General features: G+C 36.8%; 3 protein-coding genes and 1 pseudogene across 6 annotated transcripts; 3 read left to right on the top strand and 1 right to left on the bottom strand.

Annotated features, from left to right (window-relative positions):
- Window positions 1-569: 569 nt before the first annotated feature.
- Window positions 570-5,251, bottom strand: LOC135627441 (iron-sulfur assembly protein IscA-like 2, mitochondrial). 2 transcript variants are annotated; one of them, XM_065133544.1, is made up of 4 exons: window positions 5,081-5,251; window positions 4,646-4,776; window positions 4,437-4,545; window positions 570-929 (listed from the first exon to the last, which is right to left on the bottom strand). In XM_065133544.1, exons 1-4 carry the CDS (start codon window positions 5,216-5,218, stop codon window positions 867-869), a joined length of 441 nt encoding a protein of 146 aa, XP_064989616.1. In that variant the 5' UTR covers window positions 5,219-5,251; the 3' UTR covers window positions 570-866. The 2 variants fall into 2 exon arrangements, with proteins under 2 accessions (XP_064989616.1, XP_064989617.1); XM_065133545.1 differs by having other exon boundaries at window positions 4,646-4,767.
- Window positions 5,252-5,728: 477 nt separating this feature from the next.
- Window positions 5,729-6,331, top strand: LOC135627302 (ferredoxin, root R-B2-like; annotated as a pseudogene).
- Window positions 6,332-6,832: 501 nt separating this feature from the next.
- Window positions 6,833-11,075, top strand: LOC135627207 (uncharacterized protein At2g27730, mitochondrial-like). The gene is made up of 3 exons (XM_065133214.1): window positions 6,833-7,012; window positions 10,337-10,375; window positions 10,735-11,075. Exons 1-3 carry the CDS (start codon window positions 6,911-6,913, stop codon window positions 10,942-10,944), a joined length of 351 nt encoding a protein of 116 aa, XP_064989286.1. The 5' UTR covers window positions 6,833-6,910; the 3' UTR covers window positions 10,945-11,075.
- A 1,041-nt stretch (window positions 11,076-12,116) lies between these two features.
- LOC103971831 (mRNA-decapping enzyme-like protein) lies at window positions 12,117-21,133 on the top strand. 3 transcript variants are annotated; one of them, XM_018820723.2, is made up of 10 exons: window positions 12,150-12,493; window positions 12,615-12,655; window positions 13,085-13,134; window positions 13,604-13,651; window positions 13,737-13,838; window positions 15,873-16,017; window positions 18,644-18,697; window positions 19,193-19,319; window positions 19,536-20,003; window positions 20,625-21,133. In XM_018820723.2, the coding sequence occupies exons 1-10, from the start codon at window positions 12,335-12,337 to the stop codon at window positions 20,679-20,681; spliced, it is 1,251 nt and encodes a 416-aa protein (XP_018676268.1). In that variant the 5' UTR covers window positions 12,150-12,334; the 3' UTR covers window positions 20,682-21,133. The 3 variants fall into 3 exon arrangements, with proteins under 3 accessions (XP_009384238.1, XP_018676268.1, XP_018676269.1); XM_018820724.2 differs by lacking the exon at window positions 13,604-13,651 and having other exon boundaries at window positions 12,358-12,493; window positions 13,757-13,827; XM_009385963.3 differs by lacking the exons at window positions 13,604-13,651; window positions 13,737-13,838 and having other exon boundaries at window positions 12,117-12,493.
- The last annotated feature ends 266 nt before the right edge of the window (window positions 21,134-21,399 follow it).

Genomic DNA, 21,399 nt, shown 5'->3' with positions numbered 1-21,399 from the left:
AATGATATAGTCGCTTTGCTTATCTTAGGTCGAAAAGACAAAACTCACGTTCTATAAAATTTACTTATGCTTTAAAACCTTAACCGATATTTTTTAATGCTTAAAAGTATTGATATATTATCCAAAAAATTTATGCTAAGTAAATAATTGAATCTGAGTTTTATCACTTACATGATGAGGGAAAAGACTTGGATGACAAGGGAAACTTGTAGTCATCAAGCTTGAATACAAGATGGCATAATTGATGTGATCTCTGTTTTGGAGGCTCCAATGGAGAGAGAATGTTGGTCTGTCATCAAACATTTATAACATCTAGTTATTGAATCTTCTAGTAAAGTTGATTGTCTTGATTCCATGGATTTATTCTTGTGCAAGATGTTATAATGGTTGACATGCTGTTTGAGGATGAACATTCAATAAACTCATTACCCTACTCTCACATAAAAGATTACATCCTCATGTTATGGGTAAAATGTTCATAAACTAAGAACACAAATTACCAAACCAATCACTTCATATAGGATATGAAACCCAGAAGCAAAAGAAAAATCAGCAGGAGAATCCACACCTTGAAGCAGAATGTGCATATTGTGATTACATCATGGATGATGGAAAATCATCAGAATTATTACAATGAATTCAAAGCAAACAGTGCAACAATTATAGTATACAAGACAACACTGTTGTCAGCAGATTTAGTACTGCAGCAATAGACCAGTATATGTTCTTCACTGCTCAGTTTCATTTGGGAGTAGTAATCAAGGAAAATGAGAGACAAAAATTCACAATGACCATAAACAAGGAAGTTGTTGTGTGTTTGGAGGGTGCATATGCCACCATGGTCCTGAAGCCTGTAAAATGGACAACTATTTGACCATAAAGGAGCTTTTACAGCTGCAACCCCCAACTGCACTTGGATTTGCTACTACCTGCAAAGCTACGATTCATCAACTGCTATTCTATGGACTGATATGCTGCAACGAAAAAGATTACATCTCAAGACAGTTCAATTGGGTAAAATTTTGTCGACAGTAACTGGTAGATGCATTCTCCCATTTGAAAGCACTGTCACATGTAACTTGGTACATTAAACCATGTAACTAATACTGTCAAAGAGTTGCTTCAAAAAGAAAGTTAACAATAAAGAAGTACTGTCACATGGTATGAGATGGAAGAAGGCTAGGGTTCTAGATTTGTTAAAAGAAAATTCAAATTGATCGACAGCATCAAATAAGTAATGGACAGATGATTTAATAATGTTCTTATGGCTTAATGTACAGGACCAAAGAGAAACGCAAAATCCGAATTCCAAGTTCTCACTGATGCTAATAAGATCAAAGCTATAAACATGTATCTTGGAGCAGCATAATATACCAGCAATATAGATTCATGAAGTATTTAGTGGTTCTCAGACACTTCAACTTATGAGTTGCCATGTCATGCCAGACATTTACTGGGACACCCACCTGCTAAGGTATCTAAAGATAAACCTTGACATTTCATTTCAGTTATGCACAATCTCTATTGTTTATATTAGGCAAAAAAATCGGTCGGATTAACAACCATGTGAACCCATTCTCAAGTCTTAACAGATTTTCAAATGTTTCTGATTGCACAAGCTTTGAAGACAATTATTTTTTAAACTGGCTAAGAATTTCCCGCTGATTATAGAAGGTTGATTCCAGGTTAACAATTGTTTCTAACATTGTGTCAAATCTTAAACATGTGTTTGAATTGTGCTTTATTACTATTCCAACATCGAGATTAGTCAATCTCTTGGACAACGATAACATGATCTGCATGTAAAATAATAAAGCATATTCTATGGTGCAAACATCAGATAGGACAGTGATTTCAGACATTGAAGTTGAAGCAGTTGTTTCCAAGGGCAGGCACTCTTTTCAGCTTGGCCGTGCTTGTGCTGCTTCGGCGGCGCTTTTTTGCCTTGTCAATTTTGAATGTTTTACTTGCTTGATCTTTCTTTCTTCTTTTTTCTTTCTGGGGTCTGATCATGACACCCATGTCATTCCATCACACAGGTTACAACTTTTCAATCATAGCATGATAAGAAAAAGTATGTTCCAACTAACTTTCACTTGGCATAAGATTTGAAGATTAAAACTTTTGATATATCATTTATTATGATGCATAAACTTCATCCATCTTGACCTTTTGCCTTTCTTGCCCCAATATTTCTTGGATTGGAATTTTTCTCATGCATTTCTAGATAAGCCTTCATCTTGCCCTCATGCACCCCTTCTTTCTCACTAGTTGAGAGCCCAAGGCTCCTGGAACCTTCTTCAACTAGGATCTGAATACCCTTGTGGAAGTTCATTGTTGCATATTGATCTTCCAAGAATTAAAACTTTTGCCTCCAAAAAAGGTCCATATAATTTCCCTTGTCTGAATCAAATGTTTTCTTTAATTATGATGACAAACATCCACTATCAAATGAGCATTCAGTACCAATTCTGTTAATAATTGAAGCAGCTACACTTCACTAAGAGAAAGTAAGAGAAAATGAGATAGTAGCAACAGAATGTTTTCAACTCACTTTCTATTTCATATAAAACATGACATATAGGAAGAATAACTCACTTTCTATGTCTACTTAAGGCCTTACTAAGCAACTTAAAAGCCATATGAAAAAAGTGGCAACAAACCAGTAACATCAGCAACTACACTAAAAATTAATACTGCATTATTCTCCTCTATACTATAAAGACTATATGGGGAAGGACTCTAGTGTAATCAAAAGTGAATCGCTTCCTATATTTGTCACAGACAGTATGCTTTATCTGCTACCTGTAAATAAATTCATCCTCACCAAATCAATGAAAATTCATTAATCCACCTTCTCTATTGCTTCTTAATAATCTAAGGGTACACCAGCAAGTTTTACGTAAGCTTCAGCAGTTTTTAAGGCTTAGATGTTTAATCTTGTATAAAAAGTAGAACCAATTGATTCCAGAGCAATGATCAACAAAGATTAGCATATACATGTTTTCACAATGAAATGGAATCCTCATCTTTTTAATCTAACTGCACAAACAAACCTCCAAGTTCGTCGGGAAAAGACATACATACAGAACTTCCTACCCAAAGTCAACCCTTCAGAATCATCCATCTACATCTTTATGTCTAATGACCAATTTTCCCTATCCTTTTGCTCTAGGAGTTCTGCCATTGACACCTGAGTGGAAAACGTATTGCCGTAATCATGATTAATCAGTTATTTTACTTGACAAAGCACATGTGGGATGGTAAATTTGAAGAGGCAGATTTCTTATCTTCACCATATTGAATTTTGCTACTGATTGATTCTCATTGTGATGGTCAAATATGTAGCATACGAAGAACTAAGAGAACAAGATTTCCATATTTTCAGCCTATAAGTGTCTCTCTTCCGAAATAGTTCTAATTGCACCAAAAAAACCTAACAAAAAATGACATTGAAGTCCCTTCGATAGCAAACATCTGTCAAAATGACCTCAACAATTTAATACACAAATAGTAATAATGGCACTTCTTATGAATAAACTAATTTACCATGATCAACCAACCAGCATTGAAACCCCATTACACAATGGAGAATTTCACCACCAGTGATCAAGTAATCATGCTTGACCAAAGTCTACATCCACTGATTAGGCTTGGGTATGATCTAAGCATCGAAGGCATTAATGTAGTTCAAATTTACAATTTGGCAGTGTTAAATACAGACTGAAAGAGTACCAAGATTGGGTGTGCATCAGAGTTTTAATTTGGCAAGAAAACAAAACGAGAATTTATCACACATAGGGGATCTATTATAATAATTACTTACAATGATTTCATGTTGCCTCTTCTGTTTGATGGCTAGTCTATCAATGACAGTTTTTCACAAATTTAATGTTTGATTGTCCTCTGATTTGATATATTAATGGTAAGCCTAGTGCCATCTTAGGTTTCCATCTTCGATGTACAACTACATAAGCCAATTGATCTCACTTTAGTTAAAGATACGCTCCAATTGTTTTAGTGTTCAATTCTCCTAAATAATGGATGCATTGTGTTTTTGGTTGATTGGTTGGTTGAAGCTTCATTTTCTTAAGAGGTAAGATACTCGTAAAAGTCATATCAAGAAGATCCACTAATCATCTCGTCCACCATATTCTTTGAGACCAGCAGATCAAAAGGAATAACTATGAACAAGCTACTAAAAATCAAATTTTGAGAAGTGAGCATGATCATGAACAAATTTCAACATGGAAAACAATGCTAAAACAATTCAAGAAAGCTAACAGAACAAGGTTTGGTCTTACAAATTTATCACATTAGATACAACAAATGCTAAGCTTGTTTACATACTAAGCATACAACCCTATAAAATGAAGTGACCATCATCTGACGTGAAGTGTACTACTGATGCATTTCCGACCAAGTTAAAAGCTTACCAGGAATGCCGAACGGATCAATTCCTCGACATAATCAACAGTAGCACCTTTGACAAAATCATAGGAGACATTGTCCACCACCAACTTAACGCCATCCTTATCAAAAACCCTAAAGAACGTCCAAGGAAGTACACAAGGTATGAACATGCCATTGTATTACACGGCATAATGTTATAGTTTCAATACAAATAAGCTACAAAACAACCAACCTATCATCTTCATTTTTCTTATCGTCTAGGCAAAAGACGTATTGAAATCCAGAGCATCCACCAGTTTCCACACCTAACCGCAGCATCTTGCCTTCATTTGACGATCCCGTGGTATGCAACTCCTTCAGTCTCTTCAACAAACGGATATCATCAACAACAACAACAAAAAAAAGAAACAATTTTTAGAAGATTTAGCTTCACAAAAGTATGCCTTTTTTTAGATTTAGATTCGTCAACATATGAATGCAAAATCCATCAATTACATGCTAAGATTGATATCTCGTGGTTTCAAAATCTCGCATTAATTTCTCGGTAAAATCATCAGCTGATGGCAGCGAAAAATCTCACGGTAAGGGTAAGGGGGAAACAGGAATCAAAAACCTAATTAGAACAGCTGTATGCGAACTAATGGAGAGAGAGAGAGAGAGTGACTACTCGGATGCAATTATCCGTCATGTGGACCGCGTCAGTGGACGGTTGCTCCGCGGCGGAGCTCAGCGGTCTTGGGTACCACCGTAGCTGCATCCGGCCGTGGAGCAACGGCGCCATACGCTGCAACGCGTACCTCGACATCGCTCGCCGATGAGATTCGTCGGGGATGGGGGCGGTGCATATAATCAGTTTTATATTAAAAGTAAATAAGATTAAAATTAATTTATAAGAATTCGCTCGATGTATTATTATTAATTTTAGTTTAAATATTTTGACTAGTGATATAGGTTAAAATAAAATTAATAGATCAATTAATTTATAGACTTTGATATTTGGTATAAAAGTTGACATATTATTTATGCATGATGAGAGCATAACATGAAACTTTGAGCAAAAAAAATTATAACATAAGTAAAATTATAATTGATTTATAAGAATCTAATCGATATATTATTATTAATTTTATTTTAATTAAATAATTTATGTCAAACGAAATTAATAGATCAATTAAATCGGATCATGACACGTATTGTCTGCATGAAATGATTGGAAATGCCAACATTACTTGAAATGATTCTTATTCTAATGTTTCATTATAATCTTCATATCCATACTACTGCTCCTGCAATACAGGAACTTCTCTCCTACTTTTGAGTAACAAAATTGATTTGGATATTCTTGCTGGAGAATTCTAGCAGGACCTGTTTTTGGCTTCTTCTTCTTCTTCTTCAGCTGGCACAATGGCCACTGCTTATTCCCCATCCATCTGCATGCTGAAAAGTGACATAAAATGTTGACCATCATCTCCACTGATCAAGAGCCCATCTTCCCTTAGCTCCTTGAAGTGTATCTCGGAAGCATCAGACCTGAAGACATCAAATTTCTTCTGAGTAGCTGCAATGACAGTCTACAAGGTGAAGAAACTCATTGGCCCAGAGGGCCAAGAACATGAACTTGATGCTGCGGATGATACCTGCATTCTGGACGCGGCCGAGACTGCAGGAGTGGAGCTGCCCTACTCCTGCCGAGCTGGAGCATGCTATACTTGTGCAGGTCCGACGGTGTCCGGCACCGGCAACGTTGATCAGTCCGATGGATCCTTCCTTGACGACTCACAAATGGCAGAGGGTTATGTTCTCACCTGCATCTCCTACCCGAGATCAGATTGCATCATCCACACTCACAAAGAAGGTGATCTCTATTGACTGCCTTTGGTTGTGCTTGAATTGAATCGGTCGCTTGCTTTCATGATCTCAGCACTGTAATGTTGTACTTGTTCAGTTGTTGAAATCTCTATAGCTCGCTTGAAATCTCTGTACTGTGACAAAGCGATCGACTGTAGTGTTACACACCACAATCTCGATCGCTCGTGTGGGAATCTTGAGGGGTATTATGGGAATGTCATGATACAGAATTTGAGGTCTCTACTAAGATCCGAGCCACTGATCATGCGCTTACACGCATCTCAAACACAACCAACGGCCTGATTGAGCGAGTAGTGTACTGGGCCAGGAGTTTCATGGGCCCAAGCGGGGCCCATCATAATCGGTTTCGCGAAGGTGACTCGATCGCTCGATCAAAAAGATCCAGACCGTCAAAAACGCGCGACCCTCCTTGTTGTTCGTCAGATTAGGTTGTACGGACGGAAGAGTGGGAGAACACGTAGTGGTGGGTTAGATATTTCGGCGCAAGGGAAGGGTATTTACGGTATATAATACAATTAAAAGGGGCACACTGCTCCCCTTGGTTCTTTGGAGAGTGGAGAGAAGGGTTGGTTACCTGTGGCCCCATTTCCATCTCTGAGGTCGAGAAATCCTTGGGTTGGGATTCGCCATGGCGGCGAGGATCGCCGCGAGGTACGTCGCTCGGAGGCTCTCCTCCGGCGGCAAGGTCCTCAGCGAGGAGGAGAAGGCAGCGGAGAACGTTTACATCAAGGTCCTCTCTCCTTGATCTGATCCTTCAGATTTATCTGGTTTCATTTTCTTCATTTTTATCCACTTTAATCGCTCTCTTACTGCGGATGGCCTGTTATCTTATGAATGTTTTGCTGCTGGGGTTTCACTTTTACATGCTGAGTTTGACATTTAATGGTGATATGTATGTGTGTATGTTACGGCTGTTGAGAAACTTCTATGGATTCGCTGCTTCTAGTTGTGTGATACTTTCGTTCTGCAGATTTTTATTTATCGTACTATATATTCTTGATGAACGGATCATTTCCTTATGAATAGATGTTGAATATTATGTGGATGAATCCATGAATAGTAGTGCAAAGTAAGCGCGTAACGAGATCTGAATAGACTGAAATTTTTGGAGGAAAGCAAGAAGAACTTGGGATGCTCCATTTATGTGGATGCGTGAAGCCTGTGTGGGCAACCTATGGACTAATTTCTGATGGCATTTCCATTGACATTATACCATTGGAACGAGTGGCAAATGTTGTGTGACCCGCTATTACCATGACAAGTGGGTTGTACATGCATGATATGATTGAATGCAAATAAGTCCTATTAAAATGAATATTATGGATGCTTTCTTGGCCATCTTTTGAGGTTTGATGTCAATGATGGTTTCTGTACCCAAAATTTCTTCTTTGCAACTGGAGGAGAAGGCATTGCATATAAGGTACAACTAGTTGAGAAGTTATTTGTCTAGAGGAAGATGATTAATCTAGCTAAGAAGGAATCTGAATGGTCATACCTGGTGTTGTTGGATAACAAATATGAAACTATCTATTCTATTATAAATATCAACAACAACATATTCCATTCTTGCTTTTGAAAATTCTTATACAAAAAGCTTCATTATTTTATAAGGATTTCATTCTCATTCTTGTGCTACAATACTGTGTATCTTAAGTTTAAATTGATAAATCATTTGTTGTGTTTTCCTGATAGTCCATGCTATGTTAAACACTTTGTCTTCATTTGGTGCAACTGTTGCTTAACCTATGTTGTACATCATTTTTTGGCATTTGTAGATGTCTTTGCTCCTGCATCTAGATTTTGTATGTTGTAGAGTTGTTGATCATATTCTCTTACTTGAAATTCCCTTGTCGACAAATAATTCACTGTTGTTCCATTATTCTGATTATATCAAATGATTACTAATTTAATCGACCATGACCAGTAGTACATTGCAGTTACTTGAATGGAACAGTCTCTTTATTATTCGTAGATTGAACAGTGAGAGCATCATTTCGTAGTACCCTGTAATTTTCATTCTTCAAGTGGATGGTTGTGGTTGCTATACCTTCATGTCTAGTTTCAAGCATTAAGATGGAGTGGTTTGTCTGTCTTATAGACTTCAAAGAAGTAAATGTCCTACATGAACCATATTTCCAAATATTGAGCAGGTATGTATCATATTCAAGGTTTCATGTTTCATCTATGGTGATGTACTACATAATTGCACCAAGTGCAGTTGTTATGGATGATGCATGTTCAAAATTATTAGCATTAAGATTCTGTATTACATGTTGATGTAGGATTTATAAATTCTCATTTTTGCATACCAATATGGCCAAGCATAATAAGAATCTAGGAGTACAGACCATCGTCTAGGCCAAAGCAGACATTGTGTTGGAACCATCAAATTTGATTTGATAGTGCTGTCTTATAGTTGTGACTTGAAATAAAAGAGCAACAAAAAATATACATTTTCTTTCTTCTGAAACCATTACATTAGATATTGGTGTCTGAGTCCAAGGATTTCAACCTACTCACTCGCACTCTTTTAGAATGCATATGCTTGCCTTCTCATTAGGTAAGGGTACAATTCAGGTTGGTTGGATTGGATAAGACAAAATACAACAAAGTGGTCTTTCTTCTGTAATTTTTGCCAGCCCCGGGTTTGATCCAGCATTATCATCCTGAGCTCTTGCTTCTTTATTTTCTCTGTATAATATCAGGTTTATAGTCACACTAAAAGGTCTAACTGTTGCTTGTTGGATTATTTTGAGAAAAAAATAAACCACAACTGTAAAAAAAATATAAATGGGAAGTGTGAGATCTTGCATGATTAAAGGCCCCAAAATCTATGAGATATTTGGAGATGCAGTTCTTAAAATAAAGACTAAAATTGAACCAACAAACCCCTATTTCTAGGAGAAGATTGATAAATGGGAAATATTGAGTCAATTCAGAGCCCAGAAAACTTGTAAAAGAATATGCAACATGTGGACAATATGACATATTAGAAAATCAGTTTAAAATGTACAACAAATTCTGTTGTGCCCCATCCAAAGTGGTGCTTAGTCACTTGCCATGCTATTAACAAATCTACCTCAATAATCTGATAAGTTATTTACGCTAGGCCTCCTCAAGAAGTACAAGGGGACTGTATCTCCTCTTCATTGGATTCGGTGTCCTATAATCCATAATTTGGGTTATTCTTGCTTTGGCTTATTGTCAGATGACTCAAATAGACACAATCTCGATGTCCCACCTGTTTTGCAGGTTCCATTTTGAAGCACATTTTTTTGGAGCACCTGAGCTGAGACAACCTCGGCTTGGATAACTCCAGCTCATTGTCCACCTTGGATAAACTATCATAGCATTTCTTTAATCTGTGGCACTTTGTGTACCACACTGAGACAACCAAAAACAATGACATCAATTTGATTTGATCTCATTGAGATCCACGTGGTTGGGAAAAGCTGTTTGGGGGCTTGCAAATGGGATTCCATAGGGGAAAAAGCTGAGGAAAACATGTCATTAGGTCCAAGTTGGGAAAAACTTGATAAACATGTAGAGCTCGGTAAGGGGATGAGTCACTGGAGAAAGTGTGGTTCTTTGTTTTATAATGAGTACGGGATAGGTCTTTACTTTATTGCTTAGATTTCCTGGCAGAACGATGAGAGTTCAGTCTAAATTCAAGGCAGATTAGATTGATTAAGCTCAAGTGCAAAAAAGTCCAATGAAGTCCTCTTCAGAAGTCCAGTTGGTTGGATTGGCCACTTAGTTTCATGCTTATTCTCCATATTCATAATGATTGTAAGAAATTTGTGATGTTTATGCCACCACTGACACATATTATGGTCCTGCTAAAAGTGATAGCAACACTGACTGAAAACCTTAACTGAAAACAGACTCCTCCTGGCAGGCAAACAGACATCTTCACTTTGATTAGATATCTTTTTCAATCTTCACTTTGATTTGACCTTAACTGAAAACAGATGACTCCTATTTGCAGTATGAGAAATTCTTTTAACCTGTTGGCAGGCAAACTGACTTGTAATAATTTACTTTTTTGCTGCAGAAAATCGAGCAAGAAAAGTTAGCGAAGCTTGCGCATAAGGTATGGTTACCAATTCATCTCTGTTTTTTTTTTTTACTTTTTTACTTTCACTATTGGGCACTGTTCTGTTTTGAAAGAGAGGACATGTAAGAATAAGGAGATACATGATTCCACTGTCATGACTTTTATTTTTCCCTGATGAGGTACCCGTTCTTTTAGATTTTTCTCCCAGGAAACTAAAAGATGGATAGCACCGAAGGCATTTAATATATTGTCAAATGCATGATTTCCAAGTCTTTCAGCTTCAATACTATTAATGCATACTTCATGTTCCAATGAGCTACTAGAGATTTTCTTGTAATCAAATAAACTATTATCTCCAGATCTTTGTCACGATGTCTAAGCAAGTTTGTTTTCAGGGACCGAAACCAGGAGAGCAAACCCCAGCAAAACCAGAAACTCCAGCAGCTGATGTGAAGCCCGGCACACCTCCAGGGTCATCAACAGCTAGTGTTTCAACTGACAAGAACCGCAACTATGCCGTTCTTGCTGGGACAGTTGCAGCTGTTTGTGGTCTCGGTTGGTATCTCTTGTCCAAACCAAAGAAATCTGAAGAAGCTATCGACTGAGGCTTGTCTGTTAACCAGATGGTGAACTGACCAATTTACAGTTTCCATGTTTACCTACTTTGCACTGCACTGTTATCGATACAGAAAGAAGTAAAATGCATCTTTCTAAATAAGTTTCATTTTCTCGCTAATATGTTGTGTTGTTTCTGCTTCTTTCTGTGAATTAACTATCTTTCCTTATAGTCAAGACTCGAGTTTTTAATTTTTGTTCTGATATCAGTTAGGGTAAATTTTTTTTGATAATTTATAATAAGATTTTGGATTCGAATCTCATCTACGTTTTTTATTCTTTTAAAATAAAATAAACTGGTTGTGATCTATCAGATTTTAGGTTTGAAATTTTAATTGATATGTTTTTAACACCTTTATTAATCTGGTTATGATATATCAAATTCTCTTATTAAAAATTAAGGGTTCGAAAATTTATTTTTGTTTTTAAGTGTCAATTATCCTAGTCTTATCATGTCTTCGTCATTTACTTGAAAAAAAATCTTTGTTCTTCCTCTATTTGGATTCTCCTGTTAATACCTTCACGGTGGCTTCCATCGTATAATCAAGCCTTCCGATCCTTATTGCATCACTGTATCACCTCTTGGGAACCGGCTAGCGGTGCCATTCGGGTCGGTGACTTTTATAAGGCAATGTTAAATACTTGTTTAACATAAATAGAATTTTCTTAATGAAATGTTATTTTCTCGATTCTTAGCTGTTTAACGTGACAAGTACCCAGAAAAGAACGCCTTGAGCCAGCATCCCACGGCGACGCCTCCCACTTCTGTACTACTGTCACGTGAGCTGTACCGTCGGGATTCGATCGGTGCGATCGTGTAATGGACGGCTAAAATGTGAGAGGAGATCAGACGGACGGTTAAGATGCCACATCTGGTTCACCGTCGTTTGTAGATCCTCATCGCACGAGCATTTGGCGTGACGCCGAAGTCGCTATGAAAGGGGCATTTCGGTCATTCCATAAAGTCGAAAAAGGTAAACTGCCGTTTCGGAGATTCCACTGTTCCCATACACATAGGTTGCAGAATGACTCGCGTCTTCCACCCACAAAATCATGATTCTCTCACAGACTCCCCATGTGGGGCCACGATAGTACACTTACTCCGCTAGTAACAATTCAGCTAGGCTTTGCTCGTGCGAAATTAATGTGTCGGGAAAGTATCTCTTTGATATGTGTACCCGAAGTCCTATAAAACCTCCTCTCTTGGCCGCTTTGGCTCCCCCGCCCCGACTCTCTCCCCTCGCGATCTCGCTTAATTCCAACCCTTGCCTCATCCCATCGATCCTGATCTCTTCCCTCTTCTCCGGCTCGGTCGATCGGTGCTCCAGCTGTTGTCAGGGGTTCCTCTTGATTAGGGTTTTGTCACCGTGAGCCGCGAGGATGACGCAGAGCGGGAAGTTAATGCCCAACCTCGATCAGAAGAGCACCAAGGCCTTGAACCTCACCGTCCTCCAGCGGATCGATCCCTTCGTGGAAGAGATCCTCATGACCGCCACCCACGTCACCTTCTACGAGTTCAACATCGAGCTCAATCAATGGGTGCGCCTCGATCGGAACCCACCTCTCCCTTTCTTCTTCGATCCTGTTTCCGGCTGGCCTTTGTTCAGGTTTGCGCCGTTTGATCTAGGGTTTTCATGACTTGTTTTTTATGTTTGTTCAGAGCCGGAAGGATGTCGAGGGATCGCTCTTCGTTATCAAGAGGTAACTGCGGATCTTGCTGCTAGGATGTGTCGTTGTCGATGTTATTTTTTTCCTCCGAATTTGAAGTTTCTGTGTATTGTTTTGGCTCGTCTGGTGTGTTCGCTGATGCTGGTTGAATGATTCGGTATTCTGTTACCTAGATTTGCGTTCTATCATGATTCTTTTCTTCCTGCTCCATCAAACTCTAGCTTCCGTCGTTGTAGTTACTTTTTACTTCCGATTTCAACTTAGATATTCTTATGTGAAAAGAAGCGTCCATCGGACGGTTAATTTGTTGATATGTTTTCTTTGAGTACTGACTTTGATTGAGAATCTTGATCGCTTAGGTCTGTACTAATATTGGAATGTGATAAATTATTTTGTTTCTAGTTTGGCATTTCTTGATTTCGATGGATCAGCAAATTGTTACAAATGAGTGCATACTTGCAGGAATGCACAGCCAAGATTTCAGTTCATAGTCATGAACCGACGGAACACAGGTCTGAAATTAGTCTATGTTAAATTAATTTACATTTTATCGTTTGAATGTCTTTTTTTCTAGTCGGTGTTTGCAAAATATGTTGAATATTGTAGTGCTTATTATTGCTACTAGTAAGTTCAAAATTCTTGTTTTCAAAAAATAGGAGAGCCATTTTTCTAGGCTCTTGTTAAAGGTATTCTCGCATGAGGTCATCCATGGGCAATGTAGTCTGTTATTTGATCATATGAAGCTGGTTGTGGTGTTTGGATTGGTTGAGCATGTTTTTAGAACAACCTTGGTGAGCTAAATATATATTTAAGTTGAACATGATCATTCTATGTTTCAATGTCCCAAATGATCTGTTTTACAAGTCCGTTCTACAGAGTGTTGATATGCATAATTTATATTTGTCTACATCTGGCCTTGTAGAAATGGTCAACTAGATCTTGTCTTATTTCTACTAAAAAAAGTTAATTTCTCTCTCACAGCAAGCAGTGTAATTGAGTTTCTTTGTTGGACCACATTAATCTCGTTTTGTAAGTAGTTTGTTCTCATTTGCTTGATTAGTTCCACTAGTTGTGGCATGCCTTTTCTATTCTAGGCTTGAATATGTAGTTCTAGTCTCTACATTTCTTGTGCAGTGCTTTGAAGTGGAGCAATGTTACAGCCAGAAGAAAATTCACAGAGAGATTCACAGAACTAAACATTTCTGGTTGTTGTGGGGTTTGCTACTCGGCTACGTGGCTTTTTCATCAATCTTTGTTTTTGTACTATGAGCATCGTTTGTGTTTATATCAGTATTCTTTAACATAATTTTGACTTCTAAAGGCAAAATTCTTATGGGTAACTAATGTTCAATTGTACCAAAAGTCATGTGTCACTGTGCCTCCTATCTGGTTGACCTTTTCCTGTCCTTAGTATGGTCTAACTATCCTTCAATAACTCAATTACAGAACAAAATTGAACTCTGGAAACCTCAATTTGTTGATTTTTCAGTGTACTCAGAGAACAATTTGCTGTACTTAGGTGATGTTTCTGATTGATATATTGATTTTTTTGGATGGTTGGATTTGCATAAGCATTTCAGTAGAGATGCAGAGATATTGGGAACTGTCACAGAAGCCATTTAATCATCTATTGAAAATCACAGCCATATCAGCTTTTCTTCCAGTTTTGTAAATATCTAGTTGGTGTTATTTGATTTTTGCCAAGATTCTTTTTATCTTTGGCATTTGAGCCTTCTCTCTAGTCATGTGTTGCCCCTTTTTGTAGAAATTCGAGTCTTTGACTATTTTAGCTAGACTGTGAATACTTGCCTGAGATAAACTGTACAGTTCAGGTTCCTTTACTCACATGATGCTCCTTTTATTACACATTATGAAGAGAAATAGCGAAACTTAGTTAAATCTTTAACTTGGTCTGTGGCTGTGTTTTTTCTTTCACGAAGTGGTTTATGATGATTCTAACTAAATGTAAACATATAAATCAATAGAATTGCAACATAAGTAAATGGTAAATGGATTTTACCATGAGGGACCTTTAATAGATTTCATCGGACTGGATCTACATTCAGTCAAGTTTAAATTTCTCTAACCCCAGGCTGAAACTAAACTAATTTTTCATCAATTTGGTTGCAATAAATGCTTTATCTTTCACATGCAACTTTATCTGAATCTGTTGTCTGTCATAATTGCTGATTTTCTTTGACATCAAGAACATACTTGCCATCCTTTCTAGAAGAGGACTGTTAGCCTTAGCATCTGTGTTTTTCATGTTAATAACTGATACCAGCTATGCCATTGGTCTATGTTGTTGCTGTTGGACATTGGATTGACGTCTATTATTGAACAATATTTAAGCTGGAGAAATTATTGATCCACAAAAGATCCACTGCACTTGACATGACATCCTTCTTTAATAGCTGTGGCCAATGCTATGGAGGAATCTACTGGTGGAAGAGGGGTTCTAAGAGATAAGCAGGACAAGCATCAAAATGTGGCTTGTAGGTCAGGAGAGGAAGGAGGAATGTATGCACTTGCTCATTATATCTGTAAAACTAGGTCTTAAAAGAGGCAGGAGAATATATGGAAGAGGAGAACAGTAGAGAGACAAGAAGACTTTAGGCCTTGCTTTTTGAACAGATACTTTTATCGATCATCCAAAAACCAAACTTCACATGCTTCTTAATGTAAAGCTTATTTGTACTTTTGTACATTTAAAAATGACTAGTCATATCTAAATTCTGGACAGCTCAGGTGTTTCTTCTGTTGTAACCCCATGATAGGAATTTACAACCATCTGAAAAAGTCCAGGGATGTGTGTTTACTCCTATGCTGGATCATTAATGAAGATATCAATCTAACTCATAAGACAAAATAGCTTCAACTCTTCTACCCAACTCAGAATCAAATCAATCATATCTGTCTGAACCTGACCTTCATCATTATTAATCTAGCTTCAGCTCATGTTGAAGAGTGTCTTTACAATTCTGACCTGATTCACCTGTAGGAGATTGATAGGCTTACAGATCAGAATTTACAATGCTTATAGACATTGATGGCCAACCATTTAATATTAATATGCTTTCCTGAATTGTTTCAGATAATTCAATTGCTTTACTTTTGATTTTTTTTTTACTTCTATTTCCACGTATGAGTGTCTAATTTGAAGATTGTTAGAGATGAAATCTCAAGATTTGAACTTCTACATGTGAACTCAGAGGTTCACTTACATATGTGTGGTTCACCTGATTAACAGATAATCTGGTTGAGGATCTCTTAGGAGATTTTGAGTATGAAGTCCAAGTTCCATATCTTTTGTACCGAAATGCAGCTCAAGAAGTTAATGGTATATGGTTTTATAATTCACATGACTGTGAAGATATAGCAAACCTTTTCAGCAGGTACTAGTAGCATTTTTTAAACTGTTTATCAGTTAACTTTCTTTTTTTGTCTTTTTTATCATTTTTTTGTCTATTTCATGATATTTTAAATGAATTCAGTTGGTAATTGTAGATATTATTATTAAGTTTTGTATTGTTGTCAGCTATTTGGTAATTGTAGGTTATTTTTTTCACCTGATTGTATGTTTTTCATCAAGGTTCACATGATAGGTTTGGGATTATCTATGATTGGTGTTGCTGAGAAAATAATTTATAGCAAGAAAAACATATTACTATAAAAATGCTAAAGACTAGAAACTACTATGAAAGAAAATTAAAAAAAATTAATATGTTGAAAGTTTTTCCTACCTTCATATTTCATTTTTATTGTTTTTAAAAAAAAGCATATGGAATTGAAATATAAAATATGAAATTTGTGCAAAAGATTACAATAAACAATAATGAAGAATGATACAAAGGTATTATCATTATAGTTAACTATGATATGTATGCCATGCAAAAAGGTAGAAAACTTGTTTGCATTTCAATAGCAATGAATAATTCAGAAAAGAAAAACAATTATTTTTTATTATGAAAATAAAAACATTAACTATGTAATCATGTTATCCAAAGATATTATATATTAAATAATTATTTTATATGTTATGCCGAAAGATTTAGAATTTACTTGCCTGCATTTTGTATATAGCGATGAGCCTCACTATCATCCTGTTTCTTCTCCAATCACCTTGTAGGCGAAGTGTTGGGTGACGTAAAGATAATTTTGCATAAGAAATTATTTGAAGAGAGAGTGATCAGGATTTAGGAATTCCAAATCCCATATATGTCTCTTTCCTGTGTTGATATCCCTATCCTCTCAAGGGGTTAAGGAATAAGGACCTTTTTCATTATGTTCCTCCCACTGCTCTTTCCTCTCTGTCTTGAGTGATGGACAGTTTATGTAAGGACTACAGTGAATATCGAACGAAATAGTAATAGCATTTTGTTTTTTATATTTTCTTTATGGTTTTGATTACAATAATTTTTTTCACCTGTCCTCTTTTCTTACCTTTTTTCCTCCCTGTCCTATGGCAAGGTTGACAAATTGACTAGTAATGGTCAAAATTGGTTCAGTTTGATTATTTTGGCTGATATTGACAAATCATTGATGCTAAGACAAAGAATCCTACTAAATCAGGTTTGTTATATTGTATTGGAACTAACAAATATGGAAAATTATGTTTATCATATTTGTATGTGACTTTCCAACATGAAGGTCATTCTTATATGCCTTGTTTGATTTAGGTAGGAGAGCGTAACAAATTTTTTATTGAATACATTCCTTCCTACTCTTTTAATAATTTGGTGAGTTACCATTAGTTTTGTAATCATTTTGTTTCTTTTTTAAAAATTTATATAATTTTTGCCCTTTGAACCTATAGGGGTCTTTAGTGATCAGTGGTGCCATGTTTCTTTAACCATAGCAGTATTGGTTTGTAGAATTGTTCTCTTGTCCATATCTAATTGTAGAGTATAAATTTATGGAAATTGGTTCGATACAAATAAGATTTTTTGCAAGGTTTGCCTTTTCGGCTACTGGACCCGTTTCGGAAAACTGCTGGAATGGTATGTATCGATCTATACTGGTGTACCAACTCAGTATGCTAGTGCATACCGGTGGCTAGACAAGAAAGAAAAAGAAAGAGATGTGGAAGGAGCGGTAGAGGAATAGAGGAGGAAGGAGGAAGGAAGCAATTTGGTATGGGTGCATGTAATTCATAATCATTGCAAAAAATGGGACATGAAGGGGAAATGTGTGGCAATCAAGTATAAATTTTAAATATAAATACCAATTGTATTATGCAGGACAAGACAAGATTCAATTTTCTTATGTTTATTAGAGAACATGTAATTTTCCATATCCCTAATTATATCAAATTACCTTAAGGAGCACCCTAAATATAAACAAGAGTCAAGTTTATTTTATTAACTAAATGATCTTATTCATAAGTAGAAGTTTACTTGAAGTCATGAATAAAGTCAGAAAAATGCTCCAATAGGACAATGATAGGTGATTTTGTGATACATGTCTATCATTAATAGGTCAATGTCCATTAAGAAAATCTCTGGAGTCTGGAAGTCAAACTAGCAGCCAAAGTTTCACTGTCAGTTTGAAGGGGAGTTACTCAAGTGTTCAAGATGTAAAGAACTTATGATTCTTTGTAGCTTTTACATGTAAGTCATGTGTCTTGTAGTATCTGCATGTGTTATTTCCTATAATAGAAGATGTTGCGTGGCAGGTACCTCTTGTGCCACCTCTGTAATGACTTCTCAATCACATCTCTTCAACTTTTTGTACAGATGTTGACCCTACGAAGCAAATCATTGTCCCCTGCAGTTGCAGTTCCACCTGCTGCTCATTTGTGCTTTTCCATAATACATAATGTTGAGCAATCATACTTTTCTTTATATGGTAATGCATAGATCTGGGAATAGGGTTTGTTTCTTACAAACTTGAGTAATCAGTATTGTGTGTTATTCTACTATTATTCGTAAATTCTATTCTCTGATGTATTAGAATATTATTATGCATCAGATATTATTCTCAGTTACACCATATGACAAACATTAGTGCTCTTTTATTCAGGATACTTAATGCCTATTCCAAAGTACCTCCCAAGGCTAAGGTATCTTCTAAAAGGTATATGCTATATTGCCTTAGTCAGTCATGTTTAGTAGCACTTTTTGTATTCTTATTATCTTTTAGTCTTTTGCTGACCATTGTTATCGAATTTTTCTTTGCATATGTTGTGGTTTGCTCTCAAGTTAACTTTTTTTAATATAATAGTTTCTTTCTGTTTCTAAGGCCTACAGATAGCGATCTGTAGTATTGTTTGTGTATCCAGTTTTATAGGGTCTTATTTCCCATTGTTTCTTTTTCAGCATCAATATTTTGTCTTTCTATTGGTATCCTTGGAATATGTTCTTTTAGAATCTTACACGCCTTTGACAAAGTAAGGTACATACTTGCATGCATATGCAATAACATATTGGCATATACAACAATAAGCTGTAATATTCCAATTATTTGAGATTGGTTTCACGGATTTTTTGTCATTGGTATATATGTGTTTTTTTTGTCATGTGCAAAATATGGATGGTTGTTCCTACAAGAATATTCTCTTTCTTGTAACAGTGAGTTTGAGGAACTTGAAGCTGTACCTACTTCATCAGTAATTGAAGGTCCTCTTGAGCCAACAACTTCATCTAATGCTGCACCAATTCCTGATGTTCCTGATGATCCATTTGCAAACTTTTTCAGTGTACGGTATCTGCTAAGTAGTATCCTCCACCATACCGTTAGTGAGAAATTCATGTCTGCTGCTACTAAATGTAGCTTTTCGGAGTAAAATAGTCTGTTTGCTGTATGATGTTTATTCTACATATGTTAGACATTGCAGAATCATGTTCTTAGTTAGCAGATGATTGTTATTTTAATAATTATTTATGACAGGAAAACTATCATTATTTATTTGCAGAATGCTGTGAACATTGGAAATGCATCAAATGCAACAACACTGGCAGTGCAACCAACTGTTGATGCAGCAACTATTCCTGTAACTCATCATGGACCATTTGTCAATCCATCTGTGGTGCCAACTTTTCAGCCAACCTCTGTTATTCCAGCTTTGTCCACTCTTCTAGTGGCACCTTCGGATACCCTTGAATCTAGCAGTGGAAACAGCAACCGTGCTACAAATCTTGTGAAGCCATCGTTTTTCTCTCCATCTCTCTCTTCTTCGGCATTGGTAACGCCTCCAGTGTCATCTTTGACTCTCACTGCTCCTCCAGTCTATCCCCCAGTTACAATGCAGCATCCGTATGGCACTCCATTACTTCAACCATTTCCACCACCTACGCCGTCTGCGTCCCTCACTCCTGCTCCAATATTTGGCCCAGTTATTACTAGAGACAAAGTCCGTGATGCACTTTTGAGGCTTGTGCAGGCAAGTTTTCTTTTATTTTGTTACTCTAGTTGCTTTCTTCATCTATCTTTCTCTGAAATAAATGATGACATAAATTATTGGTGCTATTTTATGTTATTGCCACTCTCATTGTCCTGCTGACTTTCACCTTTCCCTGCAAGTTAACAAATGTTGTGATGACTCCACGCCCTTGAAGCTAGTGCTATAGGTCCATTACCCTTATATAAACTCTGTGTGAAACACAGTTTAGCTGTGCACTTGTTCTTTCTGTCTTTTATTCTGTCCTCGCTGCTTTTTTGTGTTTCCTGCCTTGTTATCAAGATCTGCTGTCATGAATGGGCCATTTCATCAGTAATTCTGCACCCATGGGAGCTCCATCAAAGTGTGTCCATCTATCCTTGGTTTTTCCAGAATCTTCTTCAGCTTTTATAATCTTTGACTGCTTCGATTTATTACTACAGAAGTCAATGAAATTCCACGTAAGACAGATAGATAGGGTTCGTACTTGCAGAACTTCTACTTGCAAATCACCTGAAATAGTACATTGAGAGGGCCTTTTGCTTTCGATAATAATTTTTTGCTGCTTTGTATCTGGTGAGTTTATAAAGTATTAAAGTCCATCTAAATTTGCTTTCTTGACAGAATAATGAGTTCATTGAGATTGTATACCGGGAGCTGCTAAATGCACATTGCCCGTGACAAAAAAAAAAAAAAAAAGGGGGATGTGGGATTGTGCATGGTGCCTATGGTTACTACTAGTCGTGCCAAGGTATTGTAAATCTTTCCGGTGGCTGATACGGACATGTAACTTCTGTTTATATGACGTCTTTTGGGTTGGTTGTAGATGGGAGTGCATTAGATCTGTCATACTGTAGGGAATTCGGCACCTGTTCGTTTATTCCCTAAAGTTGTTTTAGCATAACATTGGACCATCCATCATCATGAATGCATGCATTGAAGCGTGGCTTTTGGTTCATGTCATGTTCCAAAACTTGGCCCTTTTTTGAATTTTCAGCTTTTGGTAAATGGGTATCGATATTTTTGTTAAGTGGATTTGATGTTTTAGGTGTTAAATAATGTGTATATACGCATTGTGTTTGTAAATGATCAAACATTTGGGAATGTTATAGATTTCTTTCAAAAGGCAATAATTGAGGAAATAGATACAATGAACTTCCTGCTTATAATACAACTCGTGCTGGGATTTCATTTGATTCGTATGTAATTCGAAGCCACGGGTGCCTCACCTCTCTTCCCTCTAATTTGCCGTAGAAGAACCACCAGTGGTGTAACGTAGAAATGTGAGACCTGCACCAACTCTAGTGATTACGAGTCACTGCCCTCGACAAGGGATGCTTTTCCCATGTTTTGGTGGTGGCTTGCTGTTGTGCGCATAAGTCTTTATTTGAAGCGACAG

The sequence above is a fragment of the Musa acuminata genome, chromosome BXJ2-11 (genome assembly GCF_036884655.1).
Source record: "Musa acuminata AAA Group cultivar baxijiao chromosome BXJ2-11, Cavendish_Baxijiao_AAA, whole genome shotgun sequence".
Lineage (NCBI taxonomy): Eukaryota > Viridiplantae > Streptophyta > Magnoliopsida > Zingiberales > Musaceae > Musa > Musa acuminata.
This window is presented reverse-complemented; position numbering and strand designations above follow the sequence as displayed.